Raw genomic sequence first — 17,874 nt, forward strand, 5'->3', positions numbered from 1 at the left:
ATGGAGCAAAGGCAAACAATATGTTAATGGTGTGTTGTTTCTTGTTTTTATTTCAGATTTCCAGCATCCACAGTATTTTGCTTTTATTTTAAAGGAATAGGAGAATTGAGCGATTGAACACATGGCTGCAGAACTGGTGTAGGAGGGAAAGCATCAGATTTCTGAGACTTTGGGACCGGTTTTGGGGCAGGGTTGGACCTGTACAAGATGGACAGGTTGCATTTTAGCAGGACTGAGACAGGGAGATTTGCTAGTGCTGTTGGGGAGGGTTTAAGCTAAATTATCATGGGGGATGGGAACCTGAGAAGGAGCTCAGATTGGAGTGAAGCAAAACTGGTAACTTGTCAGGGATGGGGAAACCAAGAGCAAGTATCAGAGAGGATACCTAGGTGCACAGAATACTGGGGAAGATAGATAGCACAAGAGTAGGGAATAGTAAGTTATTAGATGGGGTCAGAGTAAGGGAGAAAGTAATGAAGTCGAAATCAGGGTTAATGTGCATGTATGTGAATGCACGGAGTGTGGTGAATAAAACTGGTGAGGTACAGGTGCAGATTGCCATGTAGAAATATGATATGGCTATAAGGAGTCCTGGCTGAAAGAAGGGCAGGACTGGGGGTTAAATATTCCTGGATACAAGGTGTTCAGGAAAGATAGGCAAGGGTAAAAAGGGGGAGGGGTGGCGGTATTGATTAAGGAGAGCATTGCAGCGCTGGAGGAAAAAGGGTGTCCCAGAGGGGTCGAGGACGGAATCAATTTGGCTAGACCTAAGGAACAAAAAAGGTGTGGTTACATTGCTCGGTGTTGTCTATAGGCCACCAGCTAGTGGGAAGGACGTGGAGGAACAAATTTGCAAGGAAATTACAGAGAGATGAAAAAATTATAGGTAGTTATAATGGGGGACTTTAATTAACCAAACATAGACTGGGATAATAGTAGTGTAAAAGGCAGTGAGGGGCAAGAGTTCCTAGAGTGTGTTCAGGAAAATTTTCTACAACAGAATGTTGCTAGTCCAACGAGAAAGGAGGCACTGCTAGACCTGGTTCTTGGAAATGGGATGGGTCTAGTGGATCAAGTATCAGTAGGAGAGCATTTAGGGGATAGTGATCATTGTATCATTAGGTTTAGGTTGACTATGGAAGAGGACAAAGAGCAATCCAGACTAAGAATAATTAACTGGGGGTAAGAATGGAGCTGAGGTGAATAAACTGGAGTCAAAAACTGGCAGGAAAACAAGTAGATGAACTACCTTCAAAGAAGAGATAGTTTAGGCCCAGTCGGGGTATGTTCCCTCGAAGGGGAAAGGTAGGTCAAACAAATTCAGAGCTCCTTAGATGACAAAAGAGGTATAGATTAAGATAAAGAAGAAAAAGTTTGCTTATGACAGATGCCAGGTAGAAAATACTATTGAGAACCAGGCTGAATATAGAAGGTCAAGAGGGAAACTGAAAAAGCAAATAAGAGAAGCAAAGAGAGAGCATGAAAAGAGACTGGCAGCTATCATTAAAGGAAATCCCGAAGTTTTCTATTGGCATATAAATAGTAAAAGGGTGGTAAAAGAAGGAGTGGGGCCGATTATGGACCAGAAAGGGGATTTACACATAGAGGCAGAGGGCATAGCTGAGCTATTAAATGAATACTTTGCATCTGTCTTTACCAAGGAAGAAGGTGCAACCCAGGCAATGTTGAAAGAGGAGGCAAGTCAGATACTAGAGGAGTTTAAAATTGATAGAGGAAATATTAGATAGGCTGTCTGTACTTAAAGTGGATAAAGCACCAGAATCAGATGAGATGCATCCAAGGATACTGAGGGAAGTGAGGGTGGAAATTGCAACGGCACTGGCCTTAATTTTTCAGTCTTCCTTAGACTCAAGGGTGGTGCCAGAGGACTGGAGAATTGTAAGCTTGACACCCTTGTTCGAAAAGGGGTGTAAAGATAAGCCCAGCAATTATAAATTAGTCAGTTTAACTTCGGTGGTGGGAAAACTTCTGGAAAAAATAATTCGGGACAAAATCAATAGTCACATGGACAAATGCGAGTTAATTAAGGAAAGCCAGCATGGATTTCTTAAGGGAAAATCATGTTTAACTAACTTGCTTGAGTTTTTTGAGGAGGTAACGGAGAGGGTTGATGAGGGCAACACTGTTGATGTGGTATATATGGACTTTCAAAAGGCATTTGATGCCGTGCCACACAACAGACTTGTGAGCAAACTTGTAGCTCAAGGAATAAAAGGGACAATAAAATGGATACAAAATTGGCTGGGTGACAGGAAACAAAGAGTAGTGGTTAATGGATGTTTTTCAGGCTGGAGGAAGGTTTGTAATGGAGTTCCCCAGGGACCCATGCTTTTCCTGATATATATTAATGACCTAGACCTTGGTGTACAGGGCACAATTTCAAAGTTTGCAGATGATACGAAACTTAGAAGCATTGTGAACTGTGAGGAGGATAGTGTAGAACTTCAAAAGGATATAGACAAGTTGGTGGAATGGACAGACAGGTGGCTGATGAAGTTCAATGCAGAGAAATGTGAAGTGATTCATTTTGGTAGGAAGAACACAGAGAGACAATATAGAATAAAGGGTACAATTCTGAAGAGGGTGCAGGAGCAGAGGGTCCTAGGTTTATATGTGCATAAGTCATTGAAGGTGACGGGACAGTTTGAGAATGGTTAGTAAAGCCTACAGTATCCTGGGCTCTATTAATAGGGGCATAGAGTACGACAGCAAGGAAGTTATGTTGAACTTGTATAAGACACTAGTTCGGCCTCAGCTGGAGTATAGTGTCCAGTTCTGGGTGCCGCACTTTAGGAAAGACGTGAGGGCATTGGCGAGAGTACAGAAAAGATTGACGAGAATGGTTCCAGGGATGAGGAATTTCAGTTATGAAGATAGATTGGAGAAGTTAGGACTTTTCCTCAGAGAAGGCCGAGAGGTGATTTGATAGAGGTATTCAAAATCATGAGGGATCTGGACAGAGCAGATGGAGAGAAATTGTTCCCACTCGTGAAAGGAACGCGAACGAGAGGGCACAGATTTAAAGTATTTGGTAAGAGAAGCAAAAGTGTCATGAGGAAAAACTTCTTCACGCAGTGAATGGTTAAGGTCTGGTATGTGCTGCCTGAGAACTTGGTGGAGGCAGAGGCAGGTTCAATTGAAGCATTCAAAAGGGAATTAGACAGTTGTATGAAAAGGAAGAATGTGCAGGGTTGTGGTTAGAAGGCAGGGGAATGGAACTGAGGGAATTGCTCTTTCGGAGAGCCAGTGGTGGCTCGATGGGCCAAATGGCTGCCTCCTGCACTGTAATGATTCTGTAAAGTTGCAGTAAGGAACAAAGTCATGCATAAAATGTAGGGGAACATCAGTTTTAGATTGATATGCAAGTATATACATTTTGCTGAAAGGAAAGTGCTTCTTGGGTTTCTTTATTGCACATTGTCTTTGGGAAATTCATATCTATCAGAGAAGTCGTTAATGGCTTGACTCTATTACATTGCTTAATCCTGTTGAGGTCCTTTTGACCACCTTATTGGTTGTCATCTGTAAGGGGTTAAGTCGGTGCAGATGACTGATAATGTGAGCCAGTCAACTGTCCATGGCACTTGAGGGAAATAAACTTGCAGGGCTACAGGGAGAGAGTGGGGGAATGGGACTGATTGGACTGCTCTGCAGAGAGCCGGCATGGATTCAATAGACCGAATAGCCTCCTTCTTTGCAGTTATAACTGTCCGACTCTGCGATGCCTATAAAGCGATTGAATCAGAAATGATTAAGTTTACAATGTTAGTTCATGTGAAAATTTTAAAGATCTGGCTGTTGGTTTACATCTTTTTCACATTGTTTTGTGTAAATGTTTCACAGTTTATTTTCTTTAAAATGTAATTTTGGGTATATGTTGCCCATAATAGCCAAAAACTGGGCTTTAAAGGATAGTGTTGCATACAATGGCACTTAACCCTTTACCATATCAAATACTTAATGTAAAAATGTTAATATGTTGGATTTTAAGTAAAATTGGTTTATTATTTCAGGTTCTGAGGAGATGACGAAAGAGAGAGAAAAACTAAAAAATGCTAACAGTTTGCAGATTAAGGAAGAGCCTCCTGAGCCATCTGAAGAGAAATTAAACAGCTCTTGTTCAGCAACTAACTGTGATGATTTGTGCAAAAGTGATTCAAAAGGGAGAAGTAGCACTAACCTGTTCTTGCAAAAGCCAGGTTCTTTTTCTAAACTGAGTAAGCTGTTAGAGGTAGCAAAAATGCCTCCCGAATCAGGTTTTGTGACTCAGAAACAAAATGTGAACCAAGTAATTGCCACTCCATCATCATCTCCTAGTCGTTGTAACTCTCAGAACTCCATCTCAAATTCCCAGCTTACAATTCCATCTGGCAACTCAGAAAAGATGGACTCATGTGCAAACCTCTTTAATCCATTGATAACTGGCACAGGGAAACTCTACAACTCTCCTTTACTCCAAAATGACCAGTTGCTGAAAGTACTTACAGAGAAAGGTGGACAATGGTTCAGCCTCTTACCAAGAATGCCTTGTGATGAATCTTCCATCACCTGTACAAATGTGCCTCCAACCTCTTCACAACAAATGGCACAATCTCAATTTAATTCCCAGTCTTTGTCCTCATCTCCACTTTTGGGTTCAGGATCCCTGCAGAATCCACTGGGACTCAATCCTTTTGCATTATCAGCACTACAGGTGTGTATTCTTCATCTTTGTTTATGTAACTAGTATCTTACCTAGCTGGTTCAATTACGGGAAAAAATAAACTGTTACAGATTTTTCAAGTTTAAAATCTAGATATTGTCTGCTTTTCATTTGCAAAACTAGTTGTTTTAGAAATTGAAATATTCATTATTACCCAGAACAATTGAAAAGGGTTGATCCATTTTTATTTTTGTATGTCCTAAATACCATTTGCTGTTTTCTGAATGAAATGTGATGTATGTTTTGCCAATATTCCTCTGAAAGATGAACTAGGAAGAGTTCATGTCTTTTGTGCACCTCCTTGTGTCTCTGGGAAAGCTCAACTCTGGTTACTGCTTTTTTCCTGATATCTTGGCCATTGACTGGAGCTCACTATTTAGAGAATAATTGGAGAGAACCTGCATTATTCTAGTTGAGCAGTGAAACACAAGGCCAATGAGAAGGTGTTATTAATATTCAGTTGCAAAGCAGAGATACGTGAAATCAAAATTTCATGCCATCATGTTAGCAAATCACAAGATGCAGGTCTGAAAAATTAAATCTTTTGACTTATTTCCAACAATGCCCATACATTGTTGCAAGAAAAATGCATCTTAATCAGGAATGAAGTGCCAGTTAAAGTTAGAATTTTTTTTTTAAATACAGAGAATTCTTCCAAGATCAAATCAGCTTCTTATTGAATGGCGGAGCAAGCTCGAGGGGCCATATGGCCTACTCCTGCTCCTATTTCTTATGTTCATTCAGTCTTCATTTATAAATGCCATTTGATGAGATGGGGAGGAGGAAAATTGAGATAGAGGAACACCTTATGACATTGACTATGACATTCATGCTATTTACATTTTAGTCATTTTTATCAAGTAAACTTTTTATTTTCTCCTTTTCTTCGGCCGGTCAAATTTTTCACAATTTTCAAATTCCAAAGTTGTTGCCATATTCTCAGCTGATATTTCTATTTCATGTAGAAACGTACTGAAGCTGATCTTAGACAAATCTAGTCTGATCAAATCTGCTTTGGTTCCAGTTGATACTGTCACTTGGTTTTAAAATATGCAGCGAATGTTGTTGATTCTTCCTAGTGGCTGCCATCTAATGTAGAGACACACATAAGAACCAGATTACAATTCCTCTCTCTCGTTTCTCTCCATATTCCCTTATTGAGCTCATCTCATCCACAGGAACCTCTTTCTACTCCCTTGGCCCCATTTCCACTAAACCACTTATCATCCTTCTTCCTTAGATGGCTGATATGCTGGTCGACAGTGTAAATGATTTCACCCTTCACATGTACTGTTCCACCTCCCTTTCAAAACTATCATCTTCAACTCAAGAAACACCGTCGACCCTGTATCCATGCAAATTACTGCCCCATCTGCAATCTCCTTCTCCTCTTAAGTCCTTGAACGTGTTGTTGCCTCCCAAATCAGCCCCCGTTTTTCTCACAGCTCCATGTTTGGAACATTCCAATCGGGGTTCAGCTCCATGCCAAGGCATTGAAATGATCCTGATCAAAAGTTACTATGACCAGGGTGCATTGTCTTTCCTAATCTTCTTTACAGACTTTGACATTGTCAACTACACCTGTGTTATCCAAAATAAACTGCTGGTTATCCACAGCTGTGACTACGGTAACACATTTTCACCACATGCATTAATTTCAGGAGAAAACACCTTGCATACATTCACACAATACTAGTAAATGTACTTCATGTATATTTACTTAACTGACATCTACCTTCATTCAGTAACAAGGAAGTAAAGCATTCAACAATCAAAAGACACTTGCATATTCTTTCTGTTTTACCATTTTACCAACAAAAACACAAAAAGGTAAAGTACACACATCATGTGATAAGTATTGAAATCATATGCCCAATGGCGGTGTCTATTGCTCATTTATGTACTAATCAAAATGCAGTTAGCCATATATTGATTTCTAATTAGAAACATGTCGTTAATGCATCGGATAACACTGGGCTACACCATCCTCCTCCAGTGGCTTTTCTCCATTGTCCAGCTCAATGGAACTATGTTTGCCCGGTTTCATTCATACCAATCTGATCTTAGACAGCAATGGCTTCTTGTCCTGCCCCCCTGTGCTGAGATTATAATGCACTATATATAGTCTTCACCACAAACACTGTCCAAATCCACCTTTGTAGTATCGCCTCCCTCAGCGCATCTGCTGCTGAAGGGCTCAGTCATGCCTTTGTTACCACCAGACTCGTATCTGGTCTTCCATCCACCACCCTTCATAAACTTCAGCTCATACAAATCTCTGCTGCCCATGTCATATGCTGCAACAAATTACACATGCCCATTACCACTGTCCTCACTGACATACATTGGTTGCTGATCGCTCAGCATCTCAAATTTAAAATTCTCATCCTTGTGTTCACTTACCTTTTGTGGCCTTGCTCATCTCTACCTCTATAAATCTACAACCCTTTCCCCGAACACTCGCTTTCCTTCTATGCTGCTCTTTTGTGCAATCTTCTCTGCACTTAGCCTAGGCTCCATGCTCTGAAATTATCTTTGTAAATCCCTCTGAGTAGCTACCTTCTTTAAGAGCCTTAAAGCCAACCTCCTCATTCAAGCTCTTGATCACCCCTTCTCATATCTCCTTCTTTGGCTCAGTGTTTTTTTTCTCCTCATATTTCTGTGAAGCAGCTTGTGTTATTTGTCCGATATTGAAGGTGCGAATAAATGCAAGTCATTGTAGTTAGCTTCATTCAGTTAAAGCTCCTAACAGAGTTATGTGCATAGAAGTAAGTGTATTAATCGAGCATAATAAAGCTAGTTAGTAACAGCAACGACATCCATCCATGCCATGCTCTTCCCCTTTCCTCTTTCTCTTCTCACCTTTCTGATTTTACCTTGTATATCCATCTATCTAACATGTGGGACCTACAGTTCAAACTTTTCACTACCCAACCCCACAAGATTGTTAAAATTCACCCTCCATCTCAGTCTCTCTCTGGTGTCCTGTCATTATATAGTTTATCGGATACTCTCAATCATGTCAAGCAAATTTAATATCAAAACATTGGAGAAAGGTACATAAAATACCAACATTATAGCCAGTTTCCTGGTGATTGGCAATTACACTGTGACTGTCGACATTCCTGAATGTAATAGATTTCTCCACTTATTATCTAATTTTTTTTCCCTCCGTCGTAACCTTAGAAGTGATAACTGAGTTACAGGAGTAAACAGTACATTATCATCTTGGGAGATAGAGAAATTAAAGGTCAGACAATCCCGATGATTACAAAGCAACAAAATTGATCCAAAGCTAACTGAAGTCTTATCGGAGGACCCCCAATTTTACAACATCCCACTACAAGCTAAGTGTAAACATTGTAATGTCCTGTTCTGCTTCTTCAGATTCAGCTGCTGAAGATTTTGTCTCCCCCGCATTCCCCCCCCACCCCCCCCCCCACTCTGTTGGTATCTCTGTTAACTGAGCCGTGGACCTGTTCTGCTTCAGATTCAGCTACTGAAGATTTTGTCTCCACCCCCAGCAACCCCCCCCCCCCCCCAAATTCTATTCGTATCTCTGTTAACTGAGCCATGAACGGTGGCACAGCAGATGATGTCTATGAGAATGAAGATAAGAATTGTTCCCCACCAGAGTAACTTCAAGATTTTCTGGTACCTCTTTATCTGTTCCTCTGTGGACTTTTCCCCATGCCTAGCATAGAGGCATATTTCACCCATAGAGAACACCAGGAACTTATCTTTTGCTAACTTTGGAACCTTAATAATTTGTGTCTTATGATTTTCCAAGTGTCCTGTGTGGGCCCCTGTAGGTGGGAGTTAGTTTAGCTATATTCATTGCAGTCTACCATCAGTCTAACATGAGTTCTTACTTTCAACAAATTACGAGTTTTCCTGTCATGATGCTTCCTTTGAATTGCATGTGCCATTGTCGAGTGATTCTAAGCCAGTGAAACCATGTGGCTCAGGTTTACATAGGCCTTTAAAGTAGTATTGATCAGTTTGCTTTCTGGTTTGACTCAGGGTGATAAGCTTATATAATACCCAGGGCCTTGTTGTCTCTTTGAACACTGCGCTTATAAACTGGAACGATGGAGGTGGAGGGGCGACATGATAGAGGTTTACAAAGTTATGAGCGGCATGGACAGAGTGGATATTCAGAAGCTTTTTCCCAGGGTGGAAGAGTCAGTTACTAGGGGACATAGGTTTAAGGTGAGAGAGGCAAAGTTTAGAGGGGATGTGCGAGGCAAGTTCTTTACACAGAGGGTGGTGAGTGCCTGGAACTTGCTGCCGGAGGAGGTGGTGGAAGCAGGTACAATAGTGACGTTTAAGAGGCATCTTGACTAATACATGAATAGGTTGGGGATAGAGGGATACGGTCCCTGGAAGTGCAGAAGGTTTTAGTTTAGGCAGGCATCAAGATCGGCGCAGGCTTGGAGGGCCGAATGGCCTGTTCCTGTGCTGTACTGTTCTTTGTTCTTTGAGTCAGATACCAGGAACTTAGGAACCTGAAATGCAGAAAAAAATTCTGCACCACCTTTGCAGCAGCTGTTGTAATAGCCATGCATCTAATGGGGAATATCAATGCTTTGGAGAAGAATTCAATATCAATCAGCAATTACCATCCTTGGATAAGGGAAGTGGCCCATGAAGGTCCACTGCCAGGTACTTCCTGAGAGCTGTAGGCTTTATAGCAACATGTTGCAGCTTGCTGTGATGGCTTTGCAAATTGGCATAATAATTATGTACCTAGTGATACCTTTTCTCAAAGCCAAGCTTATTCACAGAATTGTAGCATTGTTTTTGTGATACGCAAGTGCCCACTTGTGGAACAATCATGGAATTCCTTCAGATAAGTGTTTCATAATTGTCACTGCATATACTTTCATAGATTTCCTTTGGATTCATATTTGGCCTGTTCTGCTCAGCATGGTAAAGCCTGCTGACCTGACAACAATGTTCTTTCACTTGGTCTGATTATCAGATCCTGTTCAGTTTTTTTTTCTGTTGAATTGGAATCTTTGTGGGAGGTTTTAACCATCACCCCAGAGCTTTTCCTGCCTATTGTAGCAGCTGATCAATTTTCATCCCATTGTCCAGGTGGTGAAGGTGAAAATTATCCACATTATACCTTGACAAGAAAGAATCACTGCCACTGCTGCTCTCACAGACAGAACTTAAAGTTTCTCTTTTCTTTCCCCAACAAAATTTCTGCATAATGTATCAGTTACCATCTCACCCTTCCCAGCTAGTTAGACAGACTAGCGGAAGGTGGAAAGTGGGTTCTCACAGAGATCACACAATCGGTACAACGTAGAAGGCGACCATTCGGCCCATCGTGTCGGCACCAGCTCTCCAGCGAGCAATTCACATAGTACCATTCCCCTGCCTTCTCCTAGTAACCCTGCACATTCTTCCTTTTCATATAACTGTCTAATTCCCTTTTGAATGCTTCAGTTGAACCTGCCTCCACTGCACTCTCAGGCAGCACATTCCGGACCTTAACCACTCGCTGCGTGAAAAAGTTTTTCCCTGTCGCTTTTGCTGCTTTTATCCATTACTTTAAATCTCTGCCTTCTAGTTCTTAATCCTTTCACGAATGGGAACAGTTTCTCCCTATCTACTCAGTCCAAACCCTTCATGATTTTGAATACCTCTATCAAATCTCCTCTCAGCCAGATAGATGTTGAAACCACTGTTCATTATTTACATAAATGGACTCTGCAATCAATTGTCAAAATTATGGATGACACCAAATTAGGAGTATGGTTAATCCTGAGGAAGTATGTGACTAAATACAAGAAGACATTAACAAACTTATGGAATGGGTGTGTAAATAGCAAAAGAATTTCGGTATAGCTAAGTGTGAGGAGCTGAGGTAGCAGGAATAAGAATGCCATTGTGCCTTGGAAAACAAATGGCATAGAGGCACAAAGGGATCTAGGGGTACACATTCACAAATAATTAGAATAGCAGTGCAGGTCAACAAATCCACGAAGAGTGCAATCAAAGCACTGGCGTTCATTTCAGGAGGAGTAGACTTGAAATGCAGAGAAGTTATGGTAAACTTGTATGGAAGCTTGGTTAAACCACACTTGGAGAAAGATGAACAGTTCTGGTTTCCATAATATTCCAAAAGGAATGTAGAAGCACTGGAGAAAGTGTGCATGGGATTTACAAGCATAGTTCTATCCCCTCAGTTCCAGTATTATCAGGAAAGATGGAATAGGCAGGGAATCTTCTCTAGGAGAAAGAAGACTTGAGAAGTGACTTGATAGGGGTCTTTAAAATTATGTATGAATTCAATAGGGTAGATGTAGAGAAGATGTTTCAACTTGTGGATTGTCCAAAATCAGTGCTACAAATGTAAGATAGTCACTAATAAATCCAATGAGAAATTCAGAGAAGCTTATTTACTGAGAGAGTGGTGAGAATGTGGAACTTGCTGCCACATGGAGTCGTTGAGGTGAATAGCATAGATGCATTTAAGGAGAAGCTAGGTAAGTATATGGGAGAGAAAGGAATAGAAAGATGTGTTAATAGGGTGAGATGAAGTAAGGTGGGTGGAGGCTCATGTAGAGCACAATTACCAGCATAGACCTTTTGGGGAGAATAGCCTGTTTGTGTGCTGTAAAATTCTATATAAACACTTTAAGAATTGTGTGTATCTATGTATGAGTATGAAGAGGGTAATAACAAGCTTCTGAACTCTGCAAGAGGTCAAGAATGCTTGTTTAATCAATTTGAAGAATTTCTCCCATGTAGTAATTTCCCCTGGGCAAACAGTGAACTGCTGGCAAGGTTTCCCTCCCAGAAGATATTTGAAAATTATCCAGCTGTTACTCTTCTCCACCCCTCTACATACAGGCATCTAATTCAGCCAGTCAGTCAGAGACTGCTCCATGCTATTAAACATAGTGGACTTGTTATGCACAATGGAAACTGGTTTTATCGGTGCTTGATACTGGCAAGTGTATCTACATAAAATTGAGCCTATCTGCTGGCATAGCTTCTTCCATTGGGACCCTTGCCGTGGCTCTCCCTCTAGTTCCTGTTAATTATTTAATTCTAAATCTCCTACATCTTGCTGCTGCCATGGGTTTATACACTCTGCCTTGGGGGTGGGGTTTGATTAGTGGATCAAAGTAGCTACACGTTGGCATAGTTTATAACCCTTTCCTGATTAACTGTAAAATGAACAGAAATCAGGGAGGAGGAGTGTGAAATATTAAGTGAAATTAACATAGTGAAAAAGGAAGTATTAAGGAGTTTAATCTTTAAAAGTGGATAAATCCCCAGGCGCAGATAAATTGTATCCTAGGCTGTCAAAGGAAGCAAGAGAAGAAATAGCAGGGGATATGACCATCATTTTCCAACCCTCTGGCTATAGGCATGATGTCAGAGGATTGGAGGACAACTAATGTCGTATAATTGTTTAAAAAGGGTGAAAGGAATAGACTGATTAATTACAGGTCAGTCAGCCTGACCACAGTGGTGGGAAAATTATTGGAAAAAATTCTGAAAGGGAGGATAAATCTTCATTTAAAAAGACACGGTTTAATCAAAGAAAGTCAGCATGGATTTATCTGACCAACATGATTGAATTTTTTGAGGAGGTAACAGAGGGTCGATGAGGGTAGTGCATTTTATGTAGTCTATATGGATTTTAGCATGGAGTTTGATAAGGTCCTACATGACAGCCTGTCACGAAAGTAATAGCCCATGGGATCCAAGGCAAAGTGGCAAGTAGGATCCAAAATTGGCTCAGAGGCAGGATTCCCAGGGTAATGGGAGTTTTTGTGACTGAAAGGCTGTTCTGGTGGGGTTCTACAGGGCTCAGGAGGTCCCTTTTTGTGGTATATATCAATGATTGGACTAGAATGTAGGGGTATGGTTAAGAACTTTGCAGATGATACAAAATTGGCCATGTGGTTGATGATGAAGAAGAAAGCTATAGACTGCAGGAAGATATCTATGGACTAGTCGGTGGGCAGAACAGTCGCAAATGGCGTTCAATCCGGAGAAGTATGAGGCAATGCATTTGGGGAAGGCTAACGAGGCAAGGGAGTACACAATAAGTGGGAGGGTACTGAGACGTATAGAGAACAGAGGGACTTTGGTGTGCGTGGAAGGTGGCTGGACAGGTAGATAAGGTGCATTTAAAATAGAAGGTGGCTGGACAGGTAGATAAGGTGGTCAAGAAGGCATAGGGGATACTTGCCTTTATTAGCCAAGGTATAGAATATAAGAGCAAGGAAGTTATGCTGGAACTGTATAAAACACTGGTTAAGCTACAGCTGGAGTACTGCGTGCAGTTCTGGTCACCACACCTTATAGGAAAGATGTGATGGCACTAGAGAGGGTACAGAGGAAATTTACGAGGATGTTGCCTGGACTGGAGAATTTTAGTTATCAGGAAAATTTGGGTAGGTTCTTTGGAACAGAAGAGGCTGAGGGGAAAGCCCTAAGCTCCTTGGTTGAGGGGTTCACAACCAGAGGGCATAGATTTAGGGAATGAGGTAGGAGATTGAGGGGATTCGAGGGGAATGTTTTCACCCAGAGGGTGATGGGGATCTGGAACTCGCTGCGTGAAAGGGTGGGAGAGGCAGAATCCCTCATAACATATAAAAAGTAGTTGGATATGCACTTGAAGTGCTGTAACCTACAAGGCTATGTACCAAGAGCTGGAAAGTGGGATTAGGCTGGGTGGCTCCTTGATGGCCAGCGTGGACATAATGGGCCGAATGGCATCCTTCCATGCTGTAAATTTCTGTATTCTCTGAATTATCCAAATTTTAATTTTTTTCAAATATTAATCAGTCTTTTTTAAATCACTTTCAGATCCAGCTGTGTGAAGTGGCATGAAAGCCATTTCCATAATGACAGTTGGAATTAAATACAAACAATTAAGGTTCTGTGAAATGTCAGTAGGGAAGATTCAAAACTGCTTATCGGTAAAACACATTTAATATCCTCCTCCCCGTACCAGATGTATCAACCTTTTGTCCATTCTATAGTTTAAATATTGCAATGTATGATTAAGTATTTGCCATTTTTCAACCTGAATTGCTTAATATTTTCATTGAACACCAATCCTCTTTTATGAAGTAGTTTTGCAAGTTTTTTTTCACGCTGAAGAGATTTGGTAGTTGGAACAGAGATAAATCTCAAAGTAGCTTTCACATAACTAATTATATACTTTCCTGTAATTCTGATGAGGATTGATTTTCTACCTGTTAGAGTCTCTAATGGTCTCTTGGCCTGGCCCAATTTCAAGTAGAATGCTGCTGGGCTCTTTATCTCTTCCTACTGAAAACAACATTTCTGTTTGAGCACCAATCACGAAGACCTATGCTAACCCTGGTTAGCAACTGTAACTTGCATTGCTGTAGCACTTTAATGTGATAATATGTCCCAGAGTGTTGCACAGGAGCGTTATCAAACAAAATTTTGGCATTGAGCCACCTAATGAGATATTAAAATAGATGATGGAGGTTGATATTTAGCAGTGTCTTAAAGGAGCAGAGAGAGGTGGAGTGTTTTAGTGAAGGATTTGCAGAGCTTTAGAGCCTAGGTAGCTGATGGCACGGCTGCCAATGGTCGAGTGATTGGATGTGCAGGAAGCCAGAATAGGAGGAGCACACAGATCTTGAAGGGTTGTAGGGCTGGAGGAGGTTACAGCTACAGAGATAGGGAGGGGCAAGGCCATGGAGGGATTTGAAAACAAGGATGAGAATTTTTAAATTGAGGCATCTCTAATTGCCTTTTCTAATGTTATAAATTTAAAATTTTAAAATTTGGAGCAACGTCTTCAACGACTTTGGGGTGGCGCAGTGGTTAGTGCTGCAGCCTCACCGCTCCAGCAACCCAGGTTCGGTTCTGGGTGCTGCTGGTGCGGAGTTTGCAAGTTCTCCCAGTGACTGTGTGGATTTCCGCTGGGTGCTCCGGTTTCCTCCCACAGCCAAAGACTTGCAGGTTAATAGGTAAATTGGCCATTGTAAATTGCCCCTAGTATAGGTAGGTAGGTGGTAGGAGAATGGTGGGGATGTGGTAGGGAATATGGGATTAATGTAGGATTAGTATAAATGGGTGGTTGTTGGTCGGCACAGACTCGGTGGGCCGAAGGGCCTGTTTCAGTGCTGTATCTCTCTATGACTATGACTTTCCGACAATGCCCAAACATGTTTATGTCCAGAACAGAGCGTATTTATTAATGTATACATAACACACAAATATCTTATATATGTATATGTGAGAGAACATTTTGTCTAGTGGTGGGAGAACAAATTTCAGCCCTACAACTATGAAATGGCTTAAATGAACTCAATTTCAATTATTACTTTGAAATTAGACAAGAAAGTTGGACTGACATAAGAGAAAATAAATGAATGATAAATAGGCTTAGATCTAATACCAGGAGAAACTACTTCATTCAAAGAGTGATAAATATCTGGAATAGTCTGCCAGGCAGGTGGAAATTAGATGGACGTGACATCACCATACCATTAGCCGCATATTTCTTAAGTCTCCTCTCTGTGGCTGCCCTCTCCCTTATTTGCATCTTATGGGAGGAGGGGTGGGGGTTGGAGGAGGAGGAAAATAGACCTGACACACACTATTAAAGTTAACACGTTATAGACTGGAAGAGTTGGAACGCTAGAGGGACAAACTTCAGTGGGTTGAATGGCTAATTCTTGTTTTTGTCTTTTCTGGTTTTGTAGAATTTAAGTAAATTGTTTCTCCTGAGTCGATTACTGGATTATTGACTAATATATTGATGATGTAGAAACCTATTTATGTTATATGTATGTCAATCTAGAAACCTAGTAGAAGTTAACCAACTGCTTTTTAAAAAAAAAGTTGTGTGCTCAACAAAAATCCTGACAATGATTTGCTAAATGTTTCCAACAATCAGCATCTGTGGAAAAAATATTTTAGGTACAACGTTTCATCAGTTCTGACAAAGGACTGTTTTTGAAACATTAATTTGTTTTCTTTCCCCACAAATGCTGCCTGAGTGTTTTCAGCATTGATGGTCTTTGTTTCAAGTTTCCATGTCTGCTGTATTTTGGTTTTGACAGCTCAAAAACATCTGTGACTATAAGCCTATGACTCATGAAAATAGGTACCTGTAGTTAGATAGGCTTTGTAACTTAAACTTTAGGTTTATGAAACATTCTTTCACTTGTCTTGGAGGAATAAACATAAGTGCATGAATGCTTGATGAATGGGGAAATCCAAATGTTGAAGGCACAACATTATTTGGTGCATTTCTAGAGGGATCTGTGTGTATGCATACGTAGAAAATTTGAAATTTTCACATTCATAGTTGAACGATTTTTAATATTATAAATTAAAGACTATTTCCCCAAAAGTAACCTCTATAGTCATTCTTCCCCTATGGCATTGTGTTCTTTCTGTATACAGAGACACTAGATCATGTTATGACTGAGGCAGGAAGAGTGCACTGTTTTTCTAGTTCCACTTCTCCACAGGTCACAACATATATTTAAATTTTTCTCAGTTACCGATATGGTCAATCTTTGACTCTATTTTTATCCCAGAATAAAATAAACCAACCAGGTTTCTTTAATAACAAAATTATCAGCTTCTTATAAAGCAAGATATGACCAGTAATGAAGCAAAGTATTATCATACAGAGTGAAATATGGAAGTTCTCTTTTACCTTAGCCCCTCACACACACACACATATATACTGGTTAACCCAAAAAATAGAGATTTTCTCTTTAGAGCACTATTACACAAAAAAGCAAAAAAATATACTTTGGCCAAATACTTGCTAATTCTTGAAGACAAAAGAGAAAGTATGGAAAGATGTTAATGTCCTTTGTTTTGGTTTGGAGTCCCACATACACATAGATGGCTGCCTCTGGGATCTGCCTAGAACATAAGAAATAGGAGCAGGAGTAGGCCATTCATTAAGATCATGGCTGATCTATCCCAGGCCTCAACTCTTTTGGGCCTGCTCCTCATACCCCTCAACTCCCCGAGATTTCAAAAATCTATCTACCTCCTCCTTAAATACATTTAGTGACCTAGCTTCCACAACTCTCTGACGTAGAGAATTCCAGAGATTCACTATCCTCTGAGAGAAGAAATTCCTTCGCATCTCAGTTTTAAATGTGTGACCCCTCATTCTGTAACTATGTCTCCTAGTTTGAAATTCTCCCACCAGTGGAAACATATTCTCAACATCTACCCTATCAAGCCCCCTTAAAATCTTATATGTTTCAATCAGATCACCTCTCATTCTTCTAAACTCCAATGAATAAAGACCTAACCTGTTTAGTCGCTCTTGATGAGACAACTCCTTCATCCAAGGAATCAGCCTAGTGAACCTTTTCTGAACTGCCTCCAGAATTGTATGCAGTACTCCAGGTGTGGCCTCACCAACACCCTGTACAGTTGTAACAAGACTTCCCTATTTTTAAACTCTAACCCTCTAGCAATAAAGGCCAAAATTCCATTTCCTTCCTAATTACTTGCTGCACCTGCATGTTAACTTTTTGTGTTTCCTGTACAAGAACACCCAGATCCCTCTGTACTCCAGTATTTTGTAGTCTTTCTCCATCTAAATAATCATCTGCCTTTTTATTCTTCCTACCAAAGTGGAAGACCTCACACTTTCCCACATTGAACTCCAACTGCCAAGTCTTTGCCCACTCACTTAACCTATCTATATCCCTTTGCAGGTTCTTTGTGTCCTCATCACAATATGTCTTCCCACCTATTTTTGTATCATCAGCAAATTTGGATACACTACACTCTGTCCCTTCCTCCAAGTCATTGATATAGATAGTAAATAGTTGAGGCCCTAGGACCGATCCTTGTGGCAGCCCACTAGTTACGGCTTTCCAACCTGAAAAAGACCCATTGATCCCAACTCTCTGCCTTCTATGTGTTAGCCAATCTTCAATCCATGCCAACACATTACCCCCAATACCCTGAGCTCCTATTTTGTGCAATAACCTTTTATGTGGCACCTTATCGAATGCCTTCTGAAAATCCAAATACACTACATCTACCAATTCCCCTTTATCCACTCTGCTTGTTATATCCTCAAAGAACTCTAATACATTTGTCAAGCATGATTTCCATTTCATAAAACCATGTTGACTCTGTTTGATTGC

At 40.7% G+C, this 17,874-nt stretch overlaps 1 protein-coding gene across 1 annotated transcript in view; it reads left to right on the forward strand.

The window, feature by feature from the left end:
• Positions 1 to 17,874, forward strand: part of baz2ba (bromodomain adjacent to zinc finger domain, 2Ba) — a 414,581-nt gene that overhangs the window by 334,939 nt on the left and 61,768 nt on the right. The window contains 1 exon segment of the mRNA XM_068035275.1: positions 4,035 to 4,714. Coding sequence (XP_067891376.1) covers positions 4,035 to 4,714 — 680 coding nt within the window.

Source organism: Heterodontus francisci, chromosome 7 (assembly GCF_036365525.1).
Source record: "Heterodontus francisci isolate sHetFra1 chromosome 7, sHetFra1.hap1, whole genome shotgun sequence".
Taxonomy (NCBI): Eukaryota; Metazoa; Chordata; class Chondrichthyes; order Heterodontiformes; family Heterodontidae; genus Heterodontus; species Heterodontus francisci.